This window comes from Ranitomeya variabilis, chromosome 2 (assembly GCF_051348905.1).
Source record: "Ranitomeya variabilis isolate aRanVar5 chromosome 2, aRanVar5.hap1, whole genome shotgun sequence".
Classification (NCBI taxonomy): domain Eukaryota; kingdom Metazoa; phylum Chordata; class Amphibia; order Anura; family Dendrobatidae; genus Ranitomeya; species Ranitomeya variabilis.
Genome location: NC_135233.1, coordinates 597,124,228 through 597,147,497, shown reverse-complemented (window position 1 = coordinate 597,147,497; position 23,270 = coordinate 597,124,228). Strand labels below are relative to the sequence as shown.

Sequence of the window (23,270 nt, the reverse complement as noted above, 5' to 3'; positions counted from 1 at the left end):
AAAAACATGAGAATTAGTATCACAAATAACATTTACATCAAGGTACCTTATAGATGACGTCGTCTCTGGAGTCGTTCTCCTTTTCTTCATCTTGTCCAGATCCCATGATGCGTTTTCTCATCCACAGCTCGTCGCTGCAGACTTCCATCTTCTCCGCTCTTTTGCAGAAAATCTCCACATGACGCCCTTAAAGATACAAGTATCATTAAAGTGCTCCTGGAGTCCTGAATAAAAAACTGCCCCATCCCCAAATTCTCCCCACACATAATAAATCCCCCTATCCCCACTCAAATTGTCCACACACATATTTTTGTCCTCTACCCCACCCCATCATTGCTCTCTTCACCACCTCCATCATTGCCTTCTCCGTCACGCCCATCATTGCCCATTTCACCACCTCCAGCATTTCCTCCCCCAATCCCATCATTGCCCTTTTCACCACATCCATCGTTTCCTCCTCCCCCACCATCCCCATCTTTGCCCATTCCACCACTTCCATCATTTCTTCCTCCCCCACCATCCCCATCATTGCTCTCTCCCCGTCAGCCCCATCATTGCCCTCTCCTCCCCCACCATCCCCATCATTGCTCTCTCCCCGTCAGCCCCATCATTGCCCTCTCATCCTCCACCATCCCATCATTGCTCTCCCGTCAGCCCCATCATTGCCTTCTCCTCCTTCCACCACTTCCATGATTTCTTCCTCCTCCACCATCCCCATCATTGCCCTCTCCCCGTCAGCTCCATCATTGTCCTCTCCTCCCCCACCATCCCCATCATTTCCCTCTCCTCCCCCTACACACACACACACACACACCATTTACTTCTCTGCACATTCCCCTGCAGCGCACCACACACACACACCCACACACACACATACACACACACTTCTCTCACCTCTTCCAGCTCTGCCACAGCATCTCCATCGCCTTCCTCTGACACAGCCGGCCGCTGAATGATGACGTCATCCAGCGGCGCGTCTGTGTGAGAGGAAGTGCGGGCAGGAAGACAGATCGCTGCAGCTCCGCTGCTATTTTGTCTTGTAGGCAGCGGAGCTGCAGGGATTTCTCCCTGCCCGCCGCAGCCACCCTGCAGGGGCCCCCCTCCATCTTCGCACATGTTGGGAGCCGGTGCTCTGCAGCTTCTCTGTGCCGGCTGTCAGCTTGACAGTCGGCATAGAGAACAGCTGATTCCCAGACCAGGGGCGGCAGAATGCAGCCGCTGGGGGAGACACTGCGGACCGCCACATTAGGCGGCCCGACTGCGCCCCCTTGCCGGCTGCACCCGGGGCACATGCCCCGGCTGCCCCCCCCCCTAGATACGCCACTGATCTTGTCAACAGGTAATTTTTACCATATGAATGCCATAAAAAGTAAGACCACCAGACCACCCCCAACAAAAAAACAAAAATTGAGAAATTGTGTTGGTGTTTTTCACTATTTCACCTCACTTTCAGTTTTGTTCACATTTTTTCACGTATTTATATGGTAAAATGAATGGAGTATTATTCAAAACTACAACTCTTCCTGCAATAAACGGTTATAATTTTTAAAAAAACAAATTGTGACTCTTAAAAAAAGGGGAGTAAAAAATATCTAAAAAAGGAAAATAGGCTTCATCCTAAATAATGGAACTAAACTATGAACAATCAGTAATAATATTAGTAATTAGTATTATTATTACTACTGTCATTATCATCATCATTGTCATTATTACTGTTGTTATTATCATTATTATCAATATTATTATGCATGATTATTAAGTGAAATATTAATAGAAATAATAAAAGTTATATATAAATAATAATAATAATAATAAGAATAATAATAATAATAATAAGAATAATAATAATAATAATAATAAACACTGGAATCCTATTACAGCCTGTAGTTCTTTCTCGTGACCGGCAGATGGCGACAACAACATAGCAGTGCCATAAGCACCAGAACGCTTCTCGCTTTCTGATTGGCTGGACAGCAGGGTCACCGTATAAACATGGCGTCGTCCAGGGTGCTGCACGTTGTGGCGGATTCCGGTGCCTTTTTGAGAAATGCCGTATTACAGGTGAGCGGAGCGGACGCCGGAGAGGCGGTCCCGGGTCTGTATGCTGTGGTTAACCCTCTCGTGTCTGCAGGAGATCGGGCTGCACATCTACACTGTGCGGGACGTGGTGACCGAGATCAGGGACAAGCCGACCCGGAGGCGCCTGGCTGTGCTGCCCTACGAGCTGCTGTTCAGAGAGCCCACACCTGAGAGCATCCAGCTGGGTAAGGAGAGCCCCTGGGTACTACAAGTCCCAGGAGTGTGCAGTGCATGACTATAATCATCGATACACACCACCAATCTGCTTCTTAAAGCCTGTATGTGGAGCTGTACTGAACTACATGTCCCAGCCTGGTGTGTGTGTGTTTATGCTGGGAGTTGTAGTCCTTGCAGTGAATATGTAGGGGGCAGGGTAGCTCCTGAGACAGCCCCCTTAAGGGACGATGCCAGTTCCCATCCTGCCAGGTCGGGTATATTATGGCCGTGCACTGAGGCCGTAGCTGTTGTGGTTTAATAATGACATCTATTGACTTTATTTTCCATTTAAACTTAATGGCGATGTATAATTTAACTTGTTTCTGGGAATGTCAGATGTGTACCGGAATCTGTACACTTAAAGGGGTTGCCCAGGACGAAAACAACCAGACTGCTTTCTAACAGAAACACCACAACCCCTGACCTTGTTTTGTCTTTTATTGCAACTCCTCCCCATTGATGTGAATGAAATTTTGCTGCAATACCTCTCACAACACCTGGTCAGAGGTGGCGCTGTTTCTGAAAACAAGCAGGCATGTTCCCTAATCCTGTACAACCCCTTTATGTGGCCTGTACACTTTAGGTGTCTTCTGAAAATGTTTTAATATGAGGAGAGGGAAGTACACCAGTGCCTGGCAGCGCCTTGTCTCCTTTAATAGCAAAAGGATCGGACATGTTGAAATTTAACATGCCCAACCCTTCTCTCCCTCCACATCTCTGAGGAGATCATGTCAAATATGACCATTGTTAAATGTGTTGGGGACTTTTACCAGGAGGAGTCCTGCCTTAAGATCGGCAACATACTTCTGAGGCGCGTAGCCGGTGGCCGGAACACCAAGGGAGTAATGGTCTCTACGCATTACTTCAAACAACGGCAGGACAGTTAATTCCAAGTTGGCTGCCCAACCTTTAACCTAATGAAGACAACGGAGGCAAATTGTGGGAGAGGGGCGTCACTAGGGTCCCTATAAAATAGCTCCAGGCCTACCCCGTCATACGGGTCGTCCTAGCCATACCATCTGGGGGACAGAGAGAGAACATCAGAAATATACATGACAGTTGTGAGGACTATCCTGTGGTGCTCAGCAGGGCGGTACTACAACACACAGGCGCTAGTAGGAAGGCTACTGATTTCCAAAGGGAACTCTGGATGTGCCTTCGGACTGGCCGGACTTAGCCTGCCCTGTGAACGGTACTCTGGACTGTGGAACCTGAAGTCTTCAGTAAAAGGTAAAGAGACTGCAACCTTGTGTCCTCGTTATTCATCGCGCCTTACAACATCCACCATTACCACCTACTCATCAAGGGAAGCCCTGGGGACATACTTCACCTGTGGGAAGGTATAACATCTAGCTGCCATTCCATCACCCCAGCGGACCCCTAGCAGCGCCGGTCACCCTGACTGAACACCACAGGTGGCGTCACGAACACTTGACAAACTACACCTTTGATTGGGCGCCCCTTAGCAGGGCCACGGACCGGGTCGGGCCACCGTGACATCCCCAGAACCGAGACAGAGGGACCCGGTACCGAGTACCCCACTGCCCTGTGCCTGGGGGCGATCCACGGTGAAATTGCAAAAAAGTGCAATTCCACAAGTGTCTTTTGGATTTTTTATTACCATGTTCATGAAATGCTAAAACTGACATGCTATTATGATTCTCCAGTTCATTACAAATTCATGGACACCAAACATGTTTGGGTTCTTTTTTATTTTAGTGGTGAAAAATAAAATCCAAAATTTGTAAAAAAAAAATTAAAATTGCGTCATTTTCCGAGACTGGTAGCGTCTCCATTTTTCGTGATGTGGGGCCGAGTGAGGGCTTATTTTTGTGTGTGTTCTGAGCTGGCATTTTTTATTGATACCATTTTGGTGTGGATATGATATTTTGATCGCCCATTATTGCATTTTAATGCAATGTTGCTGCGACCAAAAAAAACATTGTGGGGTTTTGACTTTTTTTTTCACTATGCTGTTTACCGATTGGATTAATTCTTGTTATAGCTTGATAGATCAGGCGATTCTAAATGTGGCGATTTTGAATGGGGTGAAAGGGGGGTGATTTGAACTTTTTTTTTTTTTTTTTTTTATATTTTTAAAAACTTTATTTTTTTTACTTTTTTGTATGCTTCAATAGTTTCCATGGGAGACTAGATGCTGCAATTGTCCAATCGCCTCTGCTACACACAGGTGATGATCAGATCACTTGTGTGTAGCAGAAATGCTCACTTGTTATGAGCGCTGACCACAAGGCGGCGCTCATAGCAATCCGGCTGTGACAACCATAAAGGTCTGCTGGAGACCTCTGGTTGTCATGCCAACCCATTGGTGACCCGCGATCACGTGACGGGGTCACCGATGGGCGGGATTTCAAAACAGCTGACGTGCAGGGAAAGATGTGGGCTCAGCGCCGGAGCCCACATCAAAAGAGGGAGACACGACATGCACTGTACGTGTACGGCGCATGTTGTGAATATGTTCACAAGAGCTCCCAATTTATAATTTAGCCTATGTGCACGGGTGCAGTGTGCACTTTGCCGTATGCGGGAGAGGTTCTCCTGAGCAAAGACACTCTTGGTAATTGTGCTAAAAGAAAAAAAAGAGCATGAACCGCACATCCCAAAATCACACGCCGATCCAAAGCCGCCAGGCCAAAATCCAAATACTGAACATGAGGTTCTCAGACTTTTGTTTTTGTTTTTTTTCTAAATGTATTTTGGTTCAATAAACATTTTTGCAATTGGGTTTAATTAAAAATGTTGCACCGTTTGCCTTCTCTAATCTTTGTATTGCTGGCTGTAGAATGAGTCAACTGAGAATCCTTCAGTCAGCTCGCAATGCTCGGTGACCTGTTTTGATAATGTGGTTATTGTGGTATGTATGTATATTGTGGTAATCACCAGATATTTGCCTCTTTCTTCCTCAGTGACCGATTTCTCTAAGAAGACCGGAGATTATGGCAGCCTCTCGGCCACTGACATCAAGGTCCTCGCTCTCGCCTATCAGCTTGAGGTTGAACATGTTGGGGCAGAGCATATTAATAAAGAGCCAACACGGAAGGTGGGTAATCGGCTGCCTCCAATTTTCCTGAGACCCCCATTCGAGTACCACTTCCATAGGTAGGGCTGGTACCGATAGATTATAGCTGGCTGACAGTTACATTTCGGATACGTGCACTTTTTTTTTTTTTTTTTTTTTTTTTTTTTTTTCCTCTCCTCCGCCTTATTGGAGGACACAGGACTGTGGGGGTTATGCTGCTGCCACTAGGAGGCTGCACATGAGTCTTTTTTTTTTTTTTTTGAGGGGAGGGCAGTTTCTAGAGAAGTTTTGTTTTTTCCTGATGCTATTTGCAGCCAGTTTGATCTGAAAACTCCTAGTTGTGAGCAGATTCCATCAGCAAAAATTTCAAAGAAGTTACATGCACTTTGATTACTCATTGGGGGACCCAGGACCATGGGTGTTATGCTGCTGTCCACTAGGAGGCGACACTATGCATAATCTGAAAAAGATTAACCGTGGCTCCTCCTCTGCAGTATACACCCCTGGACGGCATCAGCCTTCTCCAGTTTTTAATAAAGAAAAAAAGGTGAGCTGCACAGCTGCAAAACCCAAAGAGATGCTGAATGAAGACTTTCAGTAAATGGTAATCCAATAGGTAAACAGGTGCTTGCGTGAAGGCCCCGTCTCACATAGCGAGATCGCTAGCGAGATCGCTGCTGAGTCACAAGTTTTGTGACGCAACAGCGACCTCCATAGCGATCTCGCTATGTGTGACACGTACCAGCGATCAGGCCCCTGCTGCGAGATCGCTGGTCGTGTCGGAATGGCCTGGACCTTTTTTTGGTCGTTGAGGCCCCGCTGACATTGCTGAATCGGTGTGTGTGACACCGATCCAGCGATGTCTTCACTGGTAACCAGGGTAAACATCGGGTTACTAAGCGCAGGGCCGCGCTTAGTAACCCGATGTTTACCCTGGTTACCAGCGTAAATGTAAAAAAAAACAAACAGTACATACTCGCCTTCTGATGTCCGTCAGGTCCCTTGCCGTCTGCTTCCTGCTCTCACTGACTGCCGGCCGTACAGTGAGAAGTGAGAGCACAGCACAGCAGTGACGTCACCGCTGCGCTCTGCTCTCAGTGTACGGCCGGCACTGTCAGAGCAGGAAGCCGACGGCAAGGGACCTGGACACCGAAAGGCGAGTATGTAGTGTTTGTTTTTTTTGGTAACCAGGGTAAACATCGGGTTACTAAGCGCGGCCCTGCGCTTAGTAACCCGATGTTTACCCTGGTTACCCGGGTGCTGCAGGGGGACTTCGGCATCGTTGAAGACAGTTTCAACGATGCCGAAGTCGTTCCCCTGATCGTTGGTCGCTGGGGAGAGCGGTCTGTGTGACAGCTCCCCAGCGACCACACAGCGACTTACCAACGATCACGGCCAGGTCGTATCGCTGGTCGTGATCGTTGGTAAATCGCTTAGTGAGACGGGGCCTTGAGAGTGAGAGATCAAGTCATGGTAAATCATAAAACAAACGCGGCAGCACTCACCGGTCCTGTAGTCAGAAGTTCCTTTATTCAAATATAGATAAGCATCTTCACGGCTCGGGGGAACAGGGCAGTGAGAGGAGTGTGCAGGAGGAGACGACGGCCGTTTCGCGCTTGAAACAATGCTTCTACGGGTCCCTAGAAGCGCTGTTTCAAGCGCGAAACGGCCATCGTCTCCTCCTGCACACTCCTCTCACTGCCCTGTTCCCCCGAGCCGTGAAGATGCTTATCTATATTTGAATAAAGGAACTTCTGACTACAGGACCGGTGAGTGCTGCTTAATTTGTTTTATGATTTACCTTCTCCAGTTTTTGCTTAGTGTCGCATAGGAGGCACACCTGAAATTTTTTTTTTTTTTTTTTTTTTTTTTACTCCGTTTTTTCCGACTGGATTACAGATGAAGAAAAGTGGGTCTCCTGTGAGACTCCCGGCATGGCTCCTTCCTCGGCCCCCTATTACGGGGTGCCCTGTTGAAGTAGAGATGGCTATTCCCCATGTTGCTCCTTCCCCAGTCCCTCGGGTGCTGGTTCGAAGTCGAGAACCCCCCACCTTCCCCAATTCCTCTTGGTTTCTGGGTTGAGGTCGAGGCGAGGATAAAGCTCCCTGAAGGTGACAACCGCACCCTCCCTAATCCCCCTCTGGGGGCATTAGGTTGAGATGCCTCAGGTAGGGCCTGTACTCTGCAGCTCCCAGCAATGGGCCAGCACACTGCACCTGCATCCAGGAACCCCAGCCCAGCTGCGGGCTCCTGTCGGGGCCGGGGGGAGTGCAGGCAGGCATGGCACAGACAGGCACAGGGCTCCCTGCGCCCCTGTCTCTGCGGCTGCACCAGCTCTATACTGCCTCAGGGGGACCCCTCACTGGGCCCCCCTTCCGCTTATAGCTCCACCGCTATCCTGCCTTCAAATCCGGGGGGATCCGGTTCCGATCCGAACCCCTCCCGGACTTCCGTGCCTGCCTGGAGCCTTTCTGGGCATCAGGCATCTAATTTAGGCCACGGCTTCAGCTAGGCTGCCTCCTCTCCGCCCCCCCCGGATGACAAATATGACACTCTAGTGTCATAGAGGGGGCGGATCGAGACAAAGGGCTCGTTTTTTTACACAGCCCTGCCGCCTTTTTCTCAGCTCTCCGCCCCCTTCTCCCCCTTCCTCTTCTCGGCGGCCATTTCTGCTGCAGGTCAAGGATTAACCCTGCAGGACCAGGCCAGCCAGTCTCCGGGGGGGCACAGGACTGTGGATCTTCGGCGCTGGACCTAGGGGCAAACTGGTGGGGTAAGATCACAGCTGGGTTTTTTACTCGGCTGTGAATCCATATTCCCTATAAGACCCCCCCCCTATAGGTTCCGCTGCATAGCTACCCTTGAAGGTCCCTCTTTACAGCCAGCCCTTCTGTACTCTGTGCACTATGAGGCAGGACTGCTATTATGCATTCTGCACAGCCTGCAGGACCGCTCTCCCCAGCGGCAGCACGTACCCGCACTGCCAGGACTGCATCCAGACTGTGTCAGAGCCCCAAGAAGCCCCTGCCAATGCTTCGTTGCCTAATGCCATGCCGGAATGGGTCACTCAGACGTCGCAATCTATGACGCAGTCTATAGATAACCTAACCTCCACATTGCTTCAGGCTCTGCAGAGTCATGCCTCGGCTATGACCGCTACCCAGCAAAGGGAGAGCTTGACTCGGGAACAGGACGACTCTGGCACATCCATGTCTTGGTCAGGACGCAAGCGGACCCATAGGTCAAGTCCATTTGCGTCATCCCATAGCACACGGTCATTCCCTTCTAGGGAGAGACACCGTAGTTCCAGTTCATCTAGACTGTCCCCTTCCAGGGGCAGACAATGCAGACCTCCACAGTCCCCAACCAGAGAAGGCCTCCGCCCCAGCTCACCCAGCAGGGGACACCTCAGTGATACACAGGATTCGGAAGGTATCTGTGACTCCGACTCAGACAAGGAAACGGAGGGGTCCCTGATCCCAATCCCCCCCCCCCTAGCAATACAGCGCTAGTTGAGGACATAATCTCTTCCATCCATCGAGTGCTGGACATTTCTGATCCACCACCAGAGGCCCCAGAACATAAGATTTCCTTTGAAGGAGCTCTGAAGCCACCTAAAGTTTTCTCCAACCACCCAGAGTTTAAGGCGATCCTTAAAAAGCAGCTCTCGCAGCCTGAGAAATTCGCTAATCGCAAATATCTGGAGGCAAGGTACCCCTTCCCACAGAAGGACACCAAGGAATGGACAGATCCACCTGAAGTGGACCCCCCAGTCTCTAGGCTAGCAGCACAGTCCCTCCTTTCACTGCCAGATAGCTCAACCCTCAGGGACGCAGCAGACCGGCAGGTAGAACGCATGGCTCGTTCAATATTCGAGGCTGCAGGGGCATCCCTGGCTCCCGTGTTCGCTTCAGTTTGGGCTGCCAATGCCATTCTGGCCTGGGCCAAAAATTTACAAGCTGGCCTCCAAGCATCCGCTCCTGAGCTGTCGGACCAAGCGGTTCAAATAGCAGTTGTAGCAGATTATATGCTTCATGCAGCTCTGGATTCAGCAAGGGGAGTAGCGGGGATAGCATCAAATGCCATCACGATTCGGCGTATCCTCTGGCTGCGGGAATAGAAAGCGGACGCAGCCTCAAAGAAGTCCCTCAAGCACCTCCCCTACCTCAGTGAGAGACTTTTCGGTGAACAGTTGGACACTATGATATCCAACGCCACCGGGGGTAAGAGTACTTCTCTTCCCCAACTGAAACCTAAACGCACTTACAAGAAGCGTAACCAAACTGTATTCCGATCCTTTCGGAATTCCTCGGGCTGGTGCATCTCGCATCCAGCACAAAATCGTAACTGTTCCCCATGCAGGGACAACTCGCGATCGACGCAAAGGTTGGACAAGACCTGTCAGTCAAAAGCAGGCCAGTCTAAGCCCAGAGGCGGAAAATCTCAGACTTTCTCCTCATCATGACTCACGGACTCCGGAAGACACCACACCAGAAGGCGGCTGACTTTTGCTCTTTTCTCTTCGCCACGACAGCACCCACTGAGAGAGGGGATCCGCCCCTAGGAACAGGAAACCCTACGGAGAGATAAAAGGGGCGGTCCCCCTCGCTCCCACAGTTTGGTTTCCTGTTCCTATGGGAAATCCACGGAGAAGAGGATACCTAGCCTGGATGCCGCTTGCGCAGTTTACCTGTGAGGACGGCAAGGGCTCCAGAGCTGGATGCAGCGTCGGGGGTCCCTTTATCAGCTTCCCCCCTCTGCTGGCAGACGCCATGAGGCCACAACTGCAGGGGGTTTCTGGCTCATGGGAATCCGTCCGGGCAGTCTGCGGGACCTAGCGCCGAGGAGAGGTAAGCGCTGCGCTTTGACGAGCGCTCGTACGGCGTGGAGCTCCATGATTTTCCCGGGAGTCCAGAACTGAAACTCCGGGTGAAGGAGGAGGTGGACGGCACCCGCGCTGATGCCGGTCACAGCGCGAGTGCATACAGTATGGCCGCGACCCGGAAGTGATCAGCACTTCCGGGTTCAACCGGAAGAAGATGGCGGCCCCCATGTAAAAGGACGCCGGCACAAGCACCCGGTGTCCACAATGGATTCATCGCAGAACCCTGCGATGCTCTCTATAGAAGACACCGCTTCTACCCCACGTACGCGGGGCAGCAGCAGTCGCTCCAAACAGAGCGGATCCTCCAGGAAAAAAGCCGGTTCTCCACCTAAATCTCCTCCTCGTCAATCGGTACCGTAAAAGCTTCACTGGGGTAAGTGTGCATCTACCCTCATAGGCTGACTGGTGTTCCCTTTCCCTTTATACACCTAGGGAAAGAAAACAGAGAAAACGAAGCACAAACAGTGTGCGTTATGTCTCCAGCCCCTCCCGGATAGTTACAAAAAGAGACTGTGTAATTCATGTATTACTTCTACCTTACGGGAGGAAGCCTCAATTAAATCAGAGGACATCAGACTCATGATAAGACAAGAGTTACAAGCCTTACGGGGTTCTGATAAAGAGCCGCATGCTAAAAGTAAAAAAGGATATGAATCCCCTATATCTGACCCTTCTTCGGATAGGGAAAAAGCGGACTCTGACACCTCTCGCGAATATGTTTCCTCGGACGAGGACCAGGATACATGCTTTCCCACGGATGGTATTGACAACCTTGTCAGGTCCGTGTGTAATACGATGGGTATCGAAGATTCTAAAATTCCCAGAACTCAGCAGGATATTATGTTCGCTGGCTTATCGGAAAAGAAAAGGCCTTCCTTTCCGGTAATAGCAGCAATTAAAACCTTAGTTAAAAAAGAATGGGAAAGCCAGGGCCAAAGAGGATTACCTCCATCCTCAAAGAGACGGTATCCCTTCAATGATGAGGAGTTTTCAACATGGTCAAAAGCGCCAAAGGTGGACGCTGCGGTAGCATCCACATCTAAAAAATCCTTGCTGCCTGTGGAGGATTCAGGCTCATTACAGGACCCGTTAGACCGTAAAGCCGACTCACTATTAAAAAGAGCCTGGGAGTCGTGTACGGGAGCCTTCAGACCCTCTATCTCTGCTACATGCACCGCTAGGTCCATGTTGGTCTGGCTGAGTGACTTAGAGGAAGGTCTTAAAAGTGGCCTTTCCAGAGACAAACTGTTGTCTTCTATACCCTTAATTAGAGGGGCTACAGCTTTTTTGGCGGATTCATCGGCCGATTCTATACGTTTGGCAGCCAAATCAGCAGGTCTCACAAACGCAGCACGCAGAGCCCTATGGCTTAAAGGCTGGAAAGGCGATTCACAGACAAAGTCCAAATTATGTGGCCTCCCATGTCAGGGTGAGTACCTGTTTGGTACCAAACTGGACGAGATTCTAACTAAAGCGGGGGAAAGAAAGAAGGGCTTCCCTAATAATAATAATTACCTTCCATTCTATAGGAGAGCGTTCCGGAAGCCCATATTTAATAAAAGATTTTAAAAACCAAGATCGCTGGACCCCTAGAGACGCCAAACAAAGAGGTGCATTCTTTGGGAAGCGCCCTTTTAAATCTGAAGACAAGCCCCGTTAGAGCAGATCTACCTGTGGGAGGTAGACTATCCTCTTTCTCAGATCAATGGAGGAAAATAACTTCGAACATTTGGGCAAATAGTCTCGTCACCTCTGGCTTAAAGTTAAAATTTGCCCGAGTCCCTCCGGACTCATTTCTATTGACTTCCTTATTAAAGTCACAGTCTCAACAGGAGGCATTACAGCAAGAAGTAATGAATCTTCTATCCAAAGGAGTTTTGGTGGAGGTTCCATTCCTTCAGGAAGGGAAAGGGTTCTATTCCCCACTATTTCTAATTACAAAACCTGATGGATCATTCAGAACCATCATAAATCTTAAAAAACTGAACACCTTCCTAGAAAATCAAACCTTTAAAATGGAATCCATTCGATCTACCGTAAAACTCCTGTTTCCCCATTGCTTTATGGCAGTTCTGGACTTGAAAGATGCGTATTACCATCTACCAATCTTTAAAGAACATCAACAATTTCTCCGCGTAGCGGTTATATTAAATGGATGTATACGGCACTTTCAGTATACAGCAATGCCCTTTGGACTATCAATTGCTCCTAGGGTATTTACTAAACTAATGTCAGAGGTTATGTCTTATCTAAGATTAGAAGATACACTCATAATCCCGTACTTAGACGACCTGCTAGTAGTGGGAAAATCCCCCTCACAATGTCAGCAAAGACTATGTCATATGATCTCATCCTTAGAGAACTTGGGATGGATAATAAATTGGGAAAAATCTAGACTGATCCCGACAACCCGGCAGGTATTTTTGGGAATTATATTAGATTCTGTAAGTCAAAAATGTTTCCTCCCAGAATCTAAACAGATAACAGTTAGGGATAAAGTTCAGTCCATACTAGTTAAACCTATAATTTCCCTCCGGGAAGGCATGTCCTTACTCGGCTCTTTTACGTCATGTATTCCAGCAGTGCCGTGGGCCCAGTTCCACTCGAGGTGCTTACAGTATATGATTTTACATGAGGAAATTAAATTACAAGGGCGATTAAACGGTAAGATTTCCCTTTCTAATGACGTAATCCAATCCCTAACCTGGTGGCTACAGCCAGATCATCTAGTTAGCGGGGTTCCCTGGGAGGTTAAACCCTCAAACATAATATTTACGGATGCCAGCCCTCATGGTTGGGGGGCACACTTGGAAAACCAGGTTGTCCAGGGGCTGTGGTCGGTTACGGAATTAGACGACTCGTCCAATAAAAAAGAACTAAAAGCCATCTATCATGCCCTATGTGAATTCCTCCCACAGTTGCACGGAACACATACCAGGGTACTCTCAGACAATATGACATCGGTGGCTTACGTCAACCATCAAGGCGGAACGAGATCAGGCACTCTCATGTCTATAGCCGAAAACATCTTGACTATAGCCGAAAATCATCTTCTGTCCTTATCAGCGCTACATGTCCGAGGGATAGACAACGCAAAAGCAGACTTTCTCAGTCGTCATACCCTCCATCAAGGGGAGTGGGTGTTAAATCATCGGATATTCAATATGATAACTATAAAATGGGGTATACCCGACATAGATCTCTTTGCCACAAGAGACAACAGGCAAGTAAAAACATTCGCCTCAATGTTCCGAGCAGACAACCCCGATGTTCTCGACGCCCTCCAGATTCCATGGACATTTCAGAAAGCATATGCCTTTCCCCCGATGATTCTTCTTCCAACAGTCATCAGGAAGATAAGAGAGGACAGAGCGAATGTAATCTTGATCGCTCCATTCTGGCCAAGAGAGACCATGGTTTTCCCTGCTCAGAGCCATGTCCATCTCGGATCCATGGATTCTCCCAGAGAATCAAGATCTGCTTTTCCAGGGGCCCTTCAACCACCCTCATGTGAAGGGTCTACGGTTGACAGCCTGGGATTTGAGAGGCAGCTGTTAAAACTAAGGGGCTTCTCTGATAAAGTAATCGATACCCTATTGCTGAGTAGGAAGAGATCCACTACATCGATCTATGTAAAAATATGGAAAAAATTTTTAAGCCTCTATCCCTCAGCCCTGTCAAATGAAATTCCAGTCCCTATAATTCTTGAATTTCTCCAAAGAGGACGTGATTTAGGCCTTTCAGTTAACACCTTAAGAGTGCAAGTTTCTGCGTTGGGGGCTTTGTATAGTCACAACATTGCGGGGAATAGGTGGATATCCAGATTCATCTCAGCCTGCCAGAGAGCAGAACCAGTCCATATTCCCAACTCACCTCCTTGGGATATTAATCTGGTCCTTGAAGCCTTAACAGATCACCCGTTTGAGCCTCTACATTCTGCCCACATTAAACATGTCTCCCTCAAAACAGCTCTTCTTGTTGCCTTAGTATCGGCAAGAAGGGTCAGTGACATACAGGCGCTATCAGTAGATCCTCCATTTATGTCAATATTGCCAGATAGGATTGTCCTAAAGACAGACCCTTCCTACTTACCTAAAATGAGTACCAAATTCCATAGATCTCAAGAAATTCTTCTTCCTACCTTTTATAATAACCCTACAAATCAGGAAGAAGAAAAATACCATACCTTAGATGTGAGAAGGGCTGTAATAACCTATCTAGACAGGACTAGTCCCTGGAGGAAGAGCAGGGCTCTCTTTGTTTCCTTCCAGGGTCAAAGAAAAGGAGCCGGTGTTACGAAGGGCACATTATCCCGATGGATTCGGGAGGCGATATACCTGGCCTATTCGTCTAAAGGGGAAGATCCACCTGAGACTATAAAGGCACACTCCACCCGGGCGATAGCATCATCCTGGGCAGAGCGAGCAGAAGTTCCAATAGAACTCATATGTAAGGCCGCAACCTGGTCGTCTCCTACTACCTTCTATAGTCACTATAGACTAGATTTATCTGCCTCCACTGACCTGTGTTTCGGTAGATCGGTTCTTAACACGATAATCCCCCCCCCAAATAACTGTCTCTGAAAGTCTCTCAGTGGGTGCTGTCGTGGCGAAGAGAAAACACCGGATTACGTACCGGTAATGCTCTTTTATAGAGCCACGACAGCACCCCTTCACTTCCCTCCCTTATATATTAGGTTGCATATGAGCACAAATAAGGGTGATTGGTTCTTGTAAATATTAGTAGTATAAGATAAAATGATAATATAAAATTGCCTACTAATACTGGTGGGCGGTTCCTCGCAATCTCTGTAACCCAAACTGTGGGAGCGAGGGGGACCGCCCCTTTTATCTCTCCGTAGGGTTTCCTGTTCCTAGGGGCGGATCCCCTCTCTCAGTGGGTGCTGTCGTGGCTCTATAAAAGAGCATTACCGGTACGTAATCCGGTGTTTCATCAAGTCTGGCTGCCTATTACAGAAGACAGGTGGGTCAGGGAACTAGTGTCTTCCGGATACAAAATAGACTTCACCTCCAACCCACCGGACCGATTCTTCCTCTCTGTCCCCCCAAAACCGCCAGCCAAGGCTCGTGCCTTCCACCAAGCGGTCTCCTCGCTTTTTCAAGCAGGAGTAATAGTACTGGTCCCCACGGCCGAGCGCTTCCGAGGGTTCTACTCCAATCTATTCGTAGTTCCCAAGAAAGGAGGCAGCGTACGGCCCATACTGGACCTAAAACGGCTCAACAAATATGTACGGGTCCGTCACTTCTGCATGGAGTCCCTTCGGTCCATCATTGCATCCATGGAGAAGGAAGAATATCTCGCCTCCATAGACAAACAAGACGCATACCTGCATATACCTATTGCACCCGCCCATCAGAGATTTCTCAGGTTCACAATCGACCAGGACCACTACCAGTTCGTGGCTCTCCCGTTCGGACTCGCCACGGCTCCCAGAGTGTTCACCAAGGTCATGGCAGCCACCATGGACGTCCTGCACTCCAGAGGCATAGTAGTGGTTCCATACCTGGACGATCTACTCCTCAAAGCTCCCACCTTCAAGGACTGCGAGCTCAGCGTCTCAATTACAACCGATACTCTCAGTCGCATGGGCTGGTTAGTCAACCTACAAAATCACCAACCCCAAGTCAGTCCCTGACCTTCCTGGGAATGCTATTCAACACCTCCAGGGGTCTAGTGCTCCTTCCCAAGGACAAGGCACTGGCTCTCCACCTAGGAGTTCGCACCCTCCTCCGCAAACCCCCTCGATCTCTCCGGTTTGCCGTGAGTCCTCGGCAGGATGGGGGCAGCAATAGAAGCGGTCCCATTTGCCCAGTTTCACCTCAGGCCTCTCCAACTAGCTATCCTCAAGTCCTGGGACAAGAACCCTTTATCTCTCGACAGGGAGTTCCGGCTAACATCGTCAACCAGGAGGTCCCTGCACTTGTGGCTCAAGCCAACCTCGCTAGCAAAGGGGAAATCCTTTCTCACAGGTCAATGGAAGGTTCTGACCACCGATGCGAGCCTGACGGGTTGGGGTGCGGTGCACCTACACCACAGGGCAACTGGTCCCCAATGGAAGCGACCATGCCCATCAACATCCTGGAAATTCGTGCCATCCTCCTGGCATTGAGGGCCTTCCATCACTTACTGGCAGCCTCTCACATCAGAATACAGTCGGACAATGCCACGGCTGTGGCATATATGAATCACCAAGGGGGGACCCGCAGTACCCAGGCGATGCGAGAAGTGTCACACATCGTCCACTGGGTGGTTCTCTCGACGGTCCACATTCCGGGTGTGGACAACTGGGAAGCAGACTTCCTCAGACGACAAGGAATAGACTCGGGAGAGTGGTCTCTCCATCCCGAAATTTTTCGCCAGATCTGCCGTCACTGGGGGACCTCGGATGTGGACCTAATGGCATCCCATTTCAATGCCAAGGTCTCCAACTTCATGGCCAGAACACACGATCCGCGGTCGCTCGGAGCTGATGCTCTGGTTCAGGACTGGACCCAGTTCCAGCTTCTGTATATTTTTCCACCTCTCCCCCTGATATCCAGAGTGGTGAGGAAGATCAAGCAAGAGGGAGTTCCAACCATCCTAATCGCACCGGACTAGCCTAGATGTACATGGTACGCCGACATCGTACAACTTTCAGCAGACGCCCCCTGGCGCCTCCCCGACCGCCCCGATCTTCTATCACAAGGCCCGTTCTACCACCAGAACTCAGGGGCCCTCAATTTGACGGCATGGCCCTTGAAACCTGGGTTCTAACCCAGGCAGGGCTCTCGCCGGACGTCATTAGGAACATGATCAGGGCACGGAAGCCAGCCTCTGCCAAGATTTATTACCGTACCTGGAAAGCTTTCTTTACCTGGTGCGAATCTCGTGGCCAGATCCCATTCCCTTTTTCCCTCCCCAAACTACTTGGTTTTCTCCAATCGGGTCTGGAGGCCAGGCTGTCCTTGGGCTCGCTTAAGAGCCAGGTGTCAGCCCTCTCAGTGCTTTTTCAAAGGCGCATTGCTACCAAGCCGCAAGTAAGGACATTTCAGGGGGTTTCCCGATTGGTTCCCCCCTACAGACGACCACTAGAAACGTGGGATCTCAACCTGGTCCTGACAGCATTGCAGGAACCACCCTTCGAACCCCTTAAGGAGGTCCCGCTCCGCCTTCTTTCCCAGAAGGTGGTTTTCCTGGTGGCAATCACCTCGCTACGCAGGGTGTCTGAACTGACAGCACTCTCCTGCAGACGGCCCTTCCTGGCTTTTCACGAGGACAAGGTAGTCCTCCGTACGGTCCCATCCTTCCTTTCGAAGGTTGTGTCCAACTTCCACCTCAATGAGGAAATTTCTCTGCCTTCCCTTCGTCCGGTCCCAGTTCATAGAGTGGAGAAGGCTCTGCATACGCTTGACCTTGTCAGGGCATTGCGTATATATGTGTCTAGGACTGCGTCCTTCCGGAAGTCTGATTCTCTTTTCCTTCTTCCGGAAGGCGGCCGTGAGGGTCTGCCAGCTTCCAAAGCTACCCTTGCCAGGTGGATCAAATCCACCATACAAGAGGCCTACCGCCTTAGGGCTGTCCCACACGTCCAGATAATTCCGGTACCGGAATAAATCGGTACCGGAGTTATCCGTGTCCGTGTGCCTGGGAACTCACGGAGGCCATACGTGCGGCACACGTGTGCCGCCCGTATGGCGAGTGGGTACCACACGGAGCGTGTGGTACCCACTCTGCATGGTGCTGAAGCTGCGATTCATATCTTCCCTGTAGCAGCGTTTGCTATAGAGAAAATATGAAGAATAGTGTTTAAAATAAAGATCTATGTGTCCGCCGCCCCCCCACCCCCTGTGCGCCCCCCCGCTGGTCAGAAAATACTTACCCGCTCCCTCGCTGCTTCCTGGTCTGGCCGCGGCTTCTCCTGCATGCGGTCACGTGGGCCCGATCATTTACAGTCATGAATATGTGGCTCCACCTCCCATAGGGGCGGAGCCGACTATTCATGATTGTAAATGATCGGCCCCACGTGACCGCATACAGTAGGAGGCGCGGCCAGACCAGGAAGGAGCGAGGGAGCGGGTAAGTATTTTCTGACCAGCGGGGGGGCGCACAGGGGGTGGGGGGGCGGCGGACACATGGATCTTTATTTTTAACACTATTCTTCATATTTTCTCTATAGCAAACGCTGCTACAGGGAAGATATGAATACCGGCTTCAGCACCATGTGGGGGGGACAGCGCTTACTGTAGCGCTGTCTCCTGCACGCACACGGACCCCAGACGGAGAATGTCCGTGTGAGGTCCGTGTTTTACGCGGACCCATTGACTCTATTGGGTCCGTGTAAAACGTGCGCTCCCACGAACACTGACATGTCTCCGTGTTTGGCACACGGAGACACGGTCCGCAAAAAATCAATGACATCTGCACAGATGCATTGATTTTTATGGGTCTACGTGTGTCAGTGTCTCCGGTACGTGAGGAAACTGTCACCTCACGTACCGGAATCACTGACGTGTGAAACCGGCCTTAAGAATTCTCCTCTTCCAGCCGGTATTACGGCACACTCTACACGGGCGGTAGGGGCCTCCTGGGCCATTCGGCACCAGGCTTCGGCACAACAAGTGTGTAAGGCGGCCACTTGGACTAGCCTACACACGTTTACTAAACACTACAGGGTTCATACCCAGTCCTCAGCGGACTCGAGCCTAGGTAGATGTGTTCTGCAGGCGGCGGTGCCCCAAGTGTAGGGGCCTGTCTACACAATATTCGTCCATTGCTTTCCACCCAGGGACTGCTTTGGGACGTCCCATAGTTCTGTGTCCCCCAATGAGGCGACAGAGTAAAGGAGATTTTTGTGTACTCATCGTAAAATCTTTCTCTTAGCCTCTAATTGGGGGACACAGCTCCCACCCTGTTGCCCTTTCCGGGCCGTTGTTACTGTTGAGTTCTCATATTGTTTTCTTGAGCTCATACATAGTTGCCTTCTTATAGGCATGGTTATGTTATTCATGTTAGTTTCCTCCTAATGCTTTTGCACAAAACTGGAGAAGGCTGACGCCGTCCAGGGGTGTATACTGCAGAGGAGGAGCCACGGCTAATCTTTTTCAGATTATGCATAGTGTCTCCTCCTAGTGGACAGCAGCATAACACCCATGGTCCTGTGTCCCCCAATTAGAGGCTAAGAGAAAGATTTTATGGTGAGTACACAAAAATCTCCTTTCCCACCAGGAGTAGCTTTTTGTGTTGTGTGGTTTGCTTTTTTTATTTATTATTTTTCCTCTCACATCTTAATTAAGATCTTTGTATTATAGGCCTCTGTCAGCACCACCGCGAAACACCCAGAGGCTCCTGTCAATGTTGCTGGTTTCCATTTTCCTTCCAAGGTAACTTTTTTTTTTTTTTTTTATTTTGTTGCATGGGTTTTGTACAGTAGAATGGACAGGATTGTCTAAGAAGTAGATCCTTCTACCTCGCTGATTGCTAGAAGAAGGGGCTTTTGTCAGTATTGCGGGGACTTTGGTTTTTCTCAATCAAATGAAATTGGCCAGCAACAGTCTCAACAAATTTAGACCTGAGGGAAGAGCTGGATGAGGATCACAATGCTCAGACTGGTTGTCCGCTCTCCAAACCTGAGTGTGAGGCTGCATTGAAACACACGCTGTCACACTCAGGTCGGTGAGAGCCGACGGCCAGTCTAACCCTTGTGTCGCAGTCCTCGTCAATGTTAAATGGCCGTCAGAGAAGGGTCAAACGTTGGCCGTACCCCTGATGTTGACAAGCTCTAATGTGTACGGCGACCCCCTACTTTTCCCCAACAGACTTGGGGGAGACAAGTATCTGGAATGAGCAATTTTGGACTGCCTTTTGTTCTTTTGAGAGAAACTGCCGCCAGTCGTGTATGGCAGCGTCTTACACAGTGTGAGCGCTTCTGTGTATGGGGGAGTCGGGGAAGATCTAAAGTGTATGGGGTCTTGACTATGCTTTTCTCAAAGAAGGAATTTGGCCAACTATTTGACATGAAAATCACTTGGTCTTAGTGAACGGTGGGGTTGAGCCTCCTTTCCTCTTTCGCTCATGTAACATGCTAGACATTTCTTCCAATTTGGTAAATTTCCTGAAATTTTACTAGATGACATAGGGGCGCTATGTGTATTACATGAGCGTCGCCCCCTCTTGTATGATCTGGTGATCCAGTAATGGTATAGCCTCCATCTCTAGTCTGCAGGTAATAAAGACTCGCTGAAGACACAGATGACCAAAGTCTGCGCAGAGGAGAACGAAGAATATAATTCCTTTTTCTTTTGGCGGAGCCCCCTGCCGAGCATCGAGGACGATCTGCTGGAGTTAATGGTATGTCTGGGGTGTGTATCATAAAATCCCTTAAATCAATTTTATTCAATATGCGTTAAAATGGAACAAGAAACAATATAGCCTTAATATTCCGATATCACCAAGTGATGACACGATTACATCTTATAGTATTTTCCTATATCTGCCTAGCCTCGGAGGTTGGCACCCTAAAGGATCAACAATAAGTGGCGTCCCCGCTCATCGGTGGCTGCCCCCATACAGCCCATGAGAGAGATGTATATCGTGGCACGTAAAAGATTGGGCACCCTTTAAGATTTGTGTGATCACATAACTTTGACCAAGATTTCAGACCTTAATTAGCCTGTTAGGGTTATGGCTTGTTAATTATCATAGTTGGGAAAGGCCGGGTGATTAAAAATTTCCCAGCTTTATAAAAACCCAGCCTCTTCTAACCTTGTGCCCAAAAAACAGCATCCATGGGTTCTCCTAAGCAGCTGCCTAGCACTCTGAAAATGGTGGAGGCACAGAAAGCAGGAGAAGGCTATAAGAAGATAGCAAAATGTTTTCAAGTTGCCCTTTCCTTATTTCGAAATGTAATTAAGAAATGGTAGTTATCAGGAACAGTGGAGGTCAAGATAATGCCTGGAAGACCAAGCAAAATTTCAGTGAGCTGATCGTAGGATTGCTAGAGAGGCAAATCAGAATCCTCCCGCTTGACTGAACAAGACCTTAAGAAAAATATATCAGTGTCTGGAGTTGTGGTACATTGTTGTACTGTTTGGAGACACCTGCACAAATGTGGCTCCATCTGTCTACATTTTTTATAAGCAAATGTGAACTTGTCTTTAATCCACAAATCCAGTATTTGTGCATTGCTGTCGGATCGTGGCCACAGGTGCAGGACATTTCTGCGTGGCTTTAGTCGTACGCTATGAATAAAAGCTAACAATAAATCCATGTTTGCCTTTGCAGAATGGCCAGTTAATGTCTGTGACTACAAGTTCAAAGGAAGCTTCTGTGCTTGGTGGCCTGGACCATGGTGCGGATAAATCAGCCGAGGATGAAGAAGGAAAAGATGAGGAGGATGATGATGATGATGGGGGAGGCTGGATTACTCCCAGTAACATCAAACAAATCCAGCAGGACATGGGCTGCCGGGAGGCTCCAGCTAACGTGGTGGTCGGATGCCTGACCACGGACTTTGCCATGCAGGTATCACAGCAGCGTGGGCCAAATACGCACCTGACAAACGCCAGACGGTAGCTAAATGACTAGTTGTTACCAATGATTCTTGTATGAAAAACAAATCTACATCAGATCCTGCTAATTTTGATGAGCCCCACTAATAATGGGAGGAACGATCTAATAGGTGGTATCTTAGCCTGTCGGAGCCTATGTTCCTGGAGATAAGTGGTTGGCGTCTCTTTTCACTTAGAACAAGATGTTAGATTTAAATCCTCGGATTCTGATCCATGACCTTGTCCTCACTTTGGTTTTGTTTTTCTGTTTTCTTTTCCTGCCCTCAGAACGTGCTCATACAGATGGGGCTGCACGTGCTCTCTGTGGACGGCATGCTGATCCGCCAGACCAGGAGCTACATTCTGCGATGTCACGGCTGCTTCAAGTGAGTGGATGTGATCTTGGCCCAGATTACTATTTGTGCTTTGTGAAAATTATTGCCCAGTATGCAGACACTTGTCATCCGAAGTGTGTGTGTGTGTGTGTGTGTGTATATATATATATATATATATATATATATATATATATATATATATATATCTGTATCTATATGATGTGTGTATGTATATCTAATATATAAAGCTGAATGTGTGTATGTATGTGTGTATGTATGTCCGGGATTGGCATCTGAACCGTCACAGCTACAGCCACAAAATTTTGCACAGTCACACGTCTGGACCCCGAGAGCGTCATAGGCTATGTTGTGAGGTGAAATTTTAACCCCGCGCTTTCCAATTCACCAAACAATTTTGCCCCTATCTACATAATGGGGAAAAAGTGAAAGGAAAAGTGTTGGAGGCGTCGCAGCTACAGGCACAAAATTTTGCACAGTCACACATCTGGACCCTGAGAGCGTCAAAGCTATGTTGTGAGGTGAAATTTTAACCCCGCGCTTTCCAATTCACCAAACAATTTTGCCCCTATCTACATAATGGGGAAAAAATGAAAGGAAAAGTGTTGGAGGCAAATTGACAGCTGCCAGATGTGAACAAGGGGGACTTAAAGAATGACAGCGATGGCGCCAAAGAGTATATACTGTACGGTTGCTAAGGTGGGGCCCCGACATGGGATAATCACCACACCACCACGGGGATATGAACACACACACACAAAATACGCCACACACTACCACGTGCTCGAACACATATACCACCCTCAGCGCACATTTCACCACACATACACCAACCTCGCCACATAAAAGTCGCCACTCAAAACTCGCCACGCGCAAAACTCTCCACATGCAAAACTCGCCACACGTGCAAAACTCACCTCATGGAAAACTCGCCACACGCAAAACTTGCACACGCGGAAAAATTGCCACATGCACAAAAGTTGCAACACATGCAAAAGTTGCCTCACACAAAACTTGCACATACTCAAAAGGCACCACACAAAACTCGCCACGTGCAAAACTTGCTGCACACAACTTGCTACACTAACCTGTCACATGCAACTCGACACAAAAAGTTGCTACACGCATGTCGCCACACGCAACTCAACACA

The 23,270-nt window shown here is 48.9% G+C and overlaps 2 protein-coding genes across 3 annotated transcripts in view; both read left to right on the top strand.

Moving 5' to 3' along the window:
* The first annotated feature begins 1,885 nt into the window (after positions 1-1,885).
* The window catches only part of NOB1 (NIN1 (RPN12) binding protein 1 homolog), a 30,423-nt gene continuing 9,038 nt past the window's right edge, over positions 1,886-23,270 (top strand). Inside the window, exons 1-7 of one of the 2 annotated variants that reach the window (XM_077288528.1) lie at positions 1,886-2,061; positions 2,132-2,264; positions 5,223-5,356; positions 19,529-19,600; positions 20,436-20,567; positions 21,501-21,740; positions 22,055-22,152. In XM_077288528.1, coding sequence (XP_077144643.1) covers positions 1,993-2,061; positions 2,132-2,264; positions 5,223-5,356; positions 19,529-19,600; positions 20,436-20,567; positions 21,501-21,740; positions 22,055-22,152 — 878 coding nt within the window. In that variant the 5' untranslated portion in view covers positions 1,886-1,992. The remainder of the gene's footprint in view (positions 2,062-2,131; positions 2,265-5,222; positions 5,357-19,528; positions 19,601-20,435; positions 20,568-21,500; positions 21,741-22,054; positions 22,153-23,270) is intronic. The other variant, XM_077288529.1, reaches the window with a different exon arrangement.
* On the top strand, positions 15,879-19,073 carry LOC143807216 (uncharacterized). The gene is made up of 2 exons (XM_077288530.1): positions 15,879-17,794; positions 18,749-19,073. The coding sequence occupies exon 1, from the start codon at positions 15,888-15,890 to the stop codon at positions 16,836-16,838; it is 951 nt and encodes a 316-aa protein (XP_077144645.1). The 5' UTR covers positions 15,879-15,887; the 3' UTR covers positions 16,839-17,794; positions 18,749-19,073.

Bases quoted from the DNA above. Each gene is read 5' to 3' on its own strand.
- LOC143807216 (XM_077288530.1), top strand. From the start codon at position 15,888: ATGCTATTCAACACCTCCAGGGGTCTAGTGCTCCTTCCCAAGGACAAG.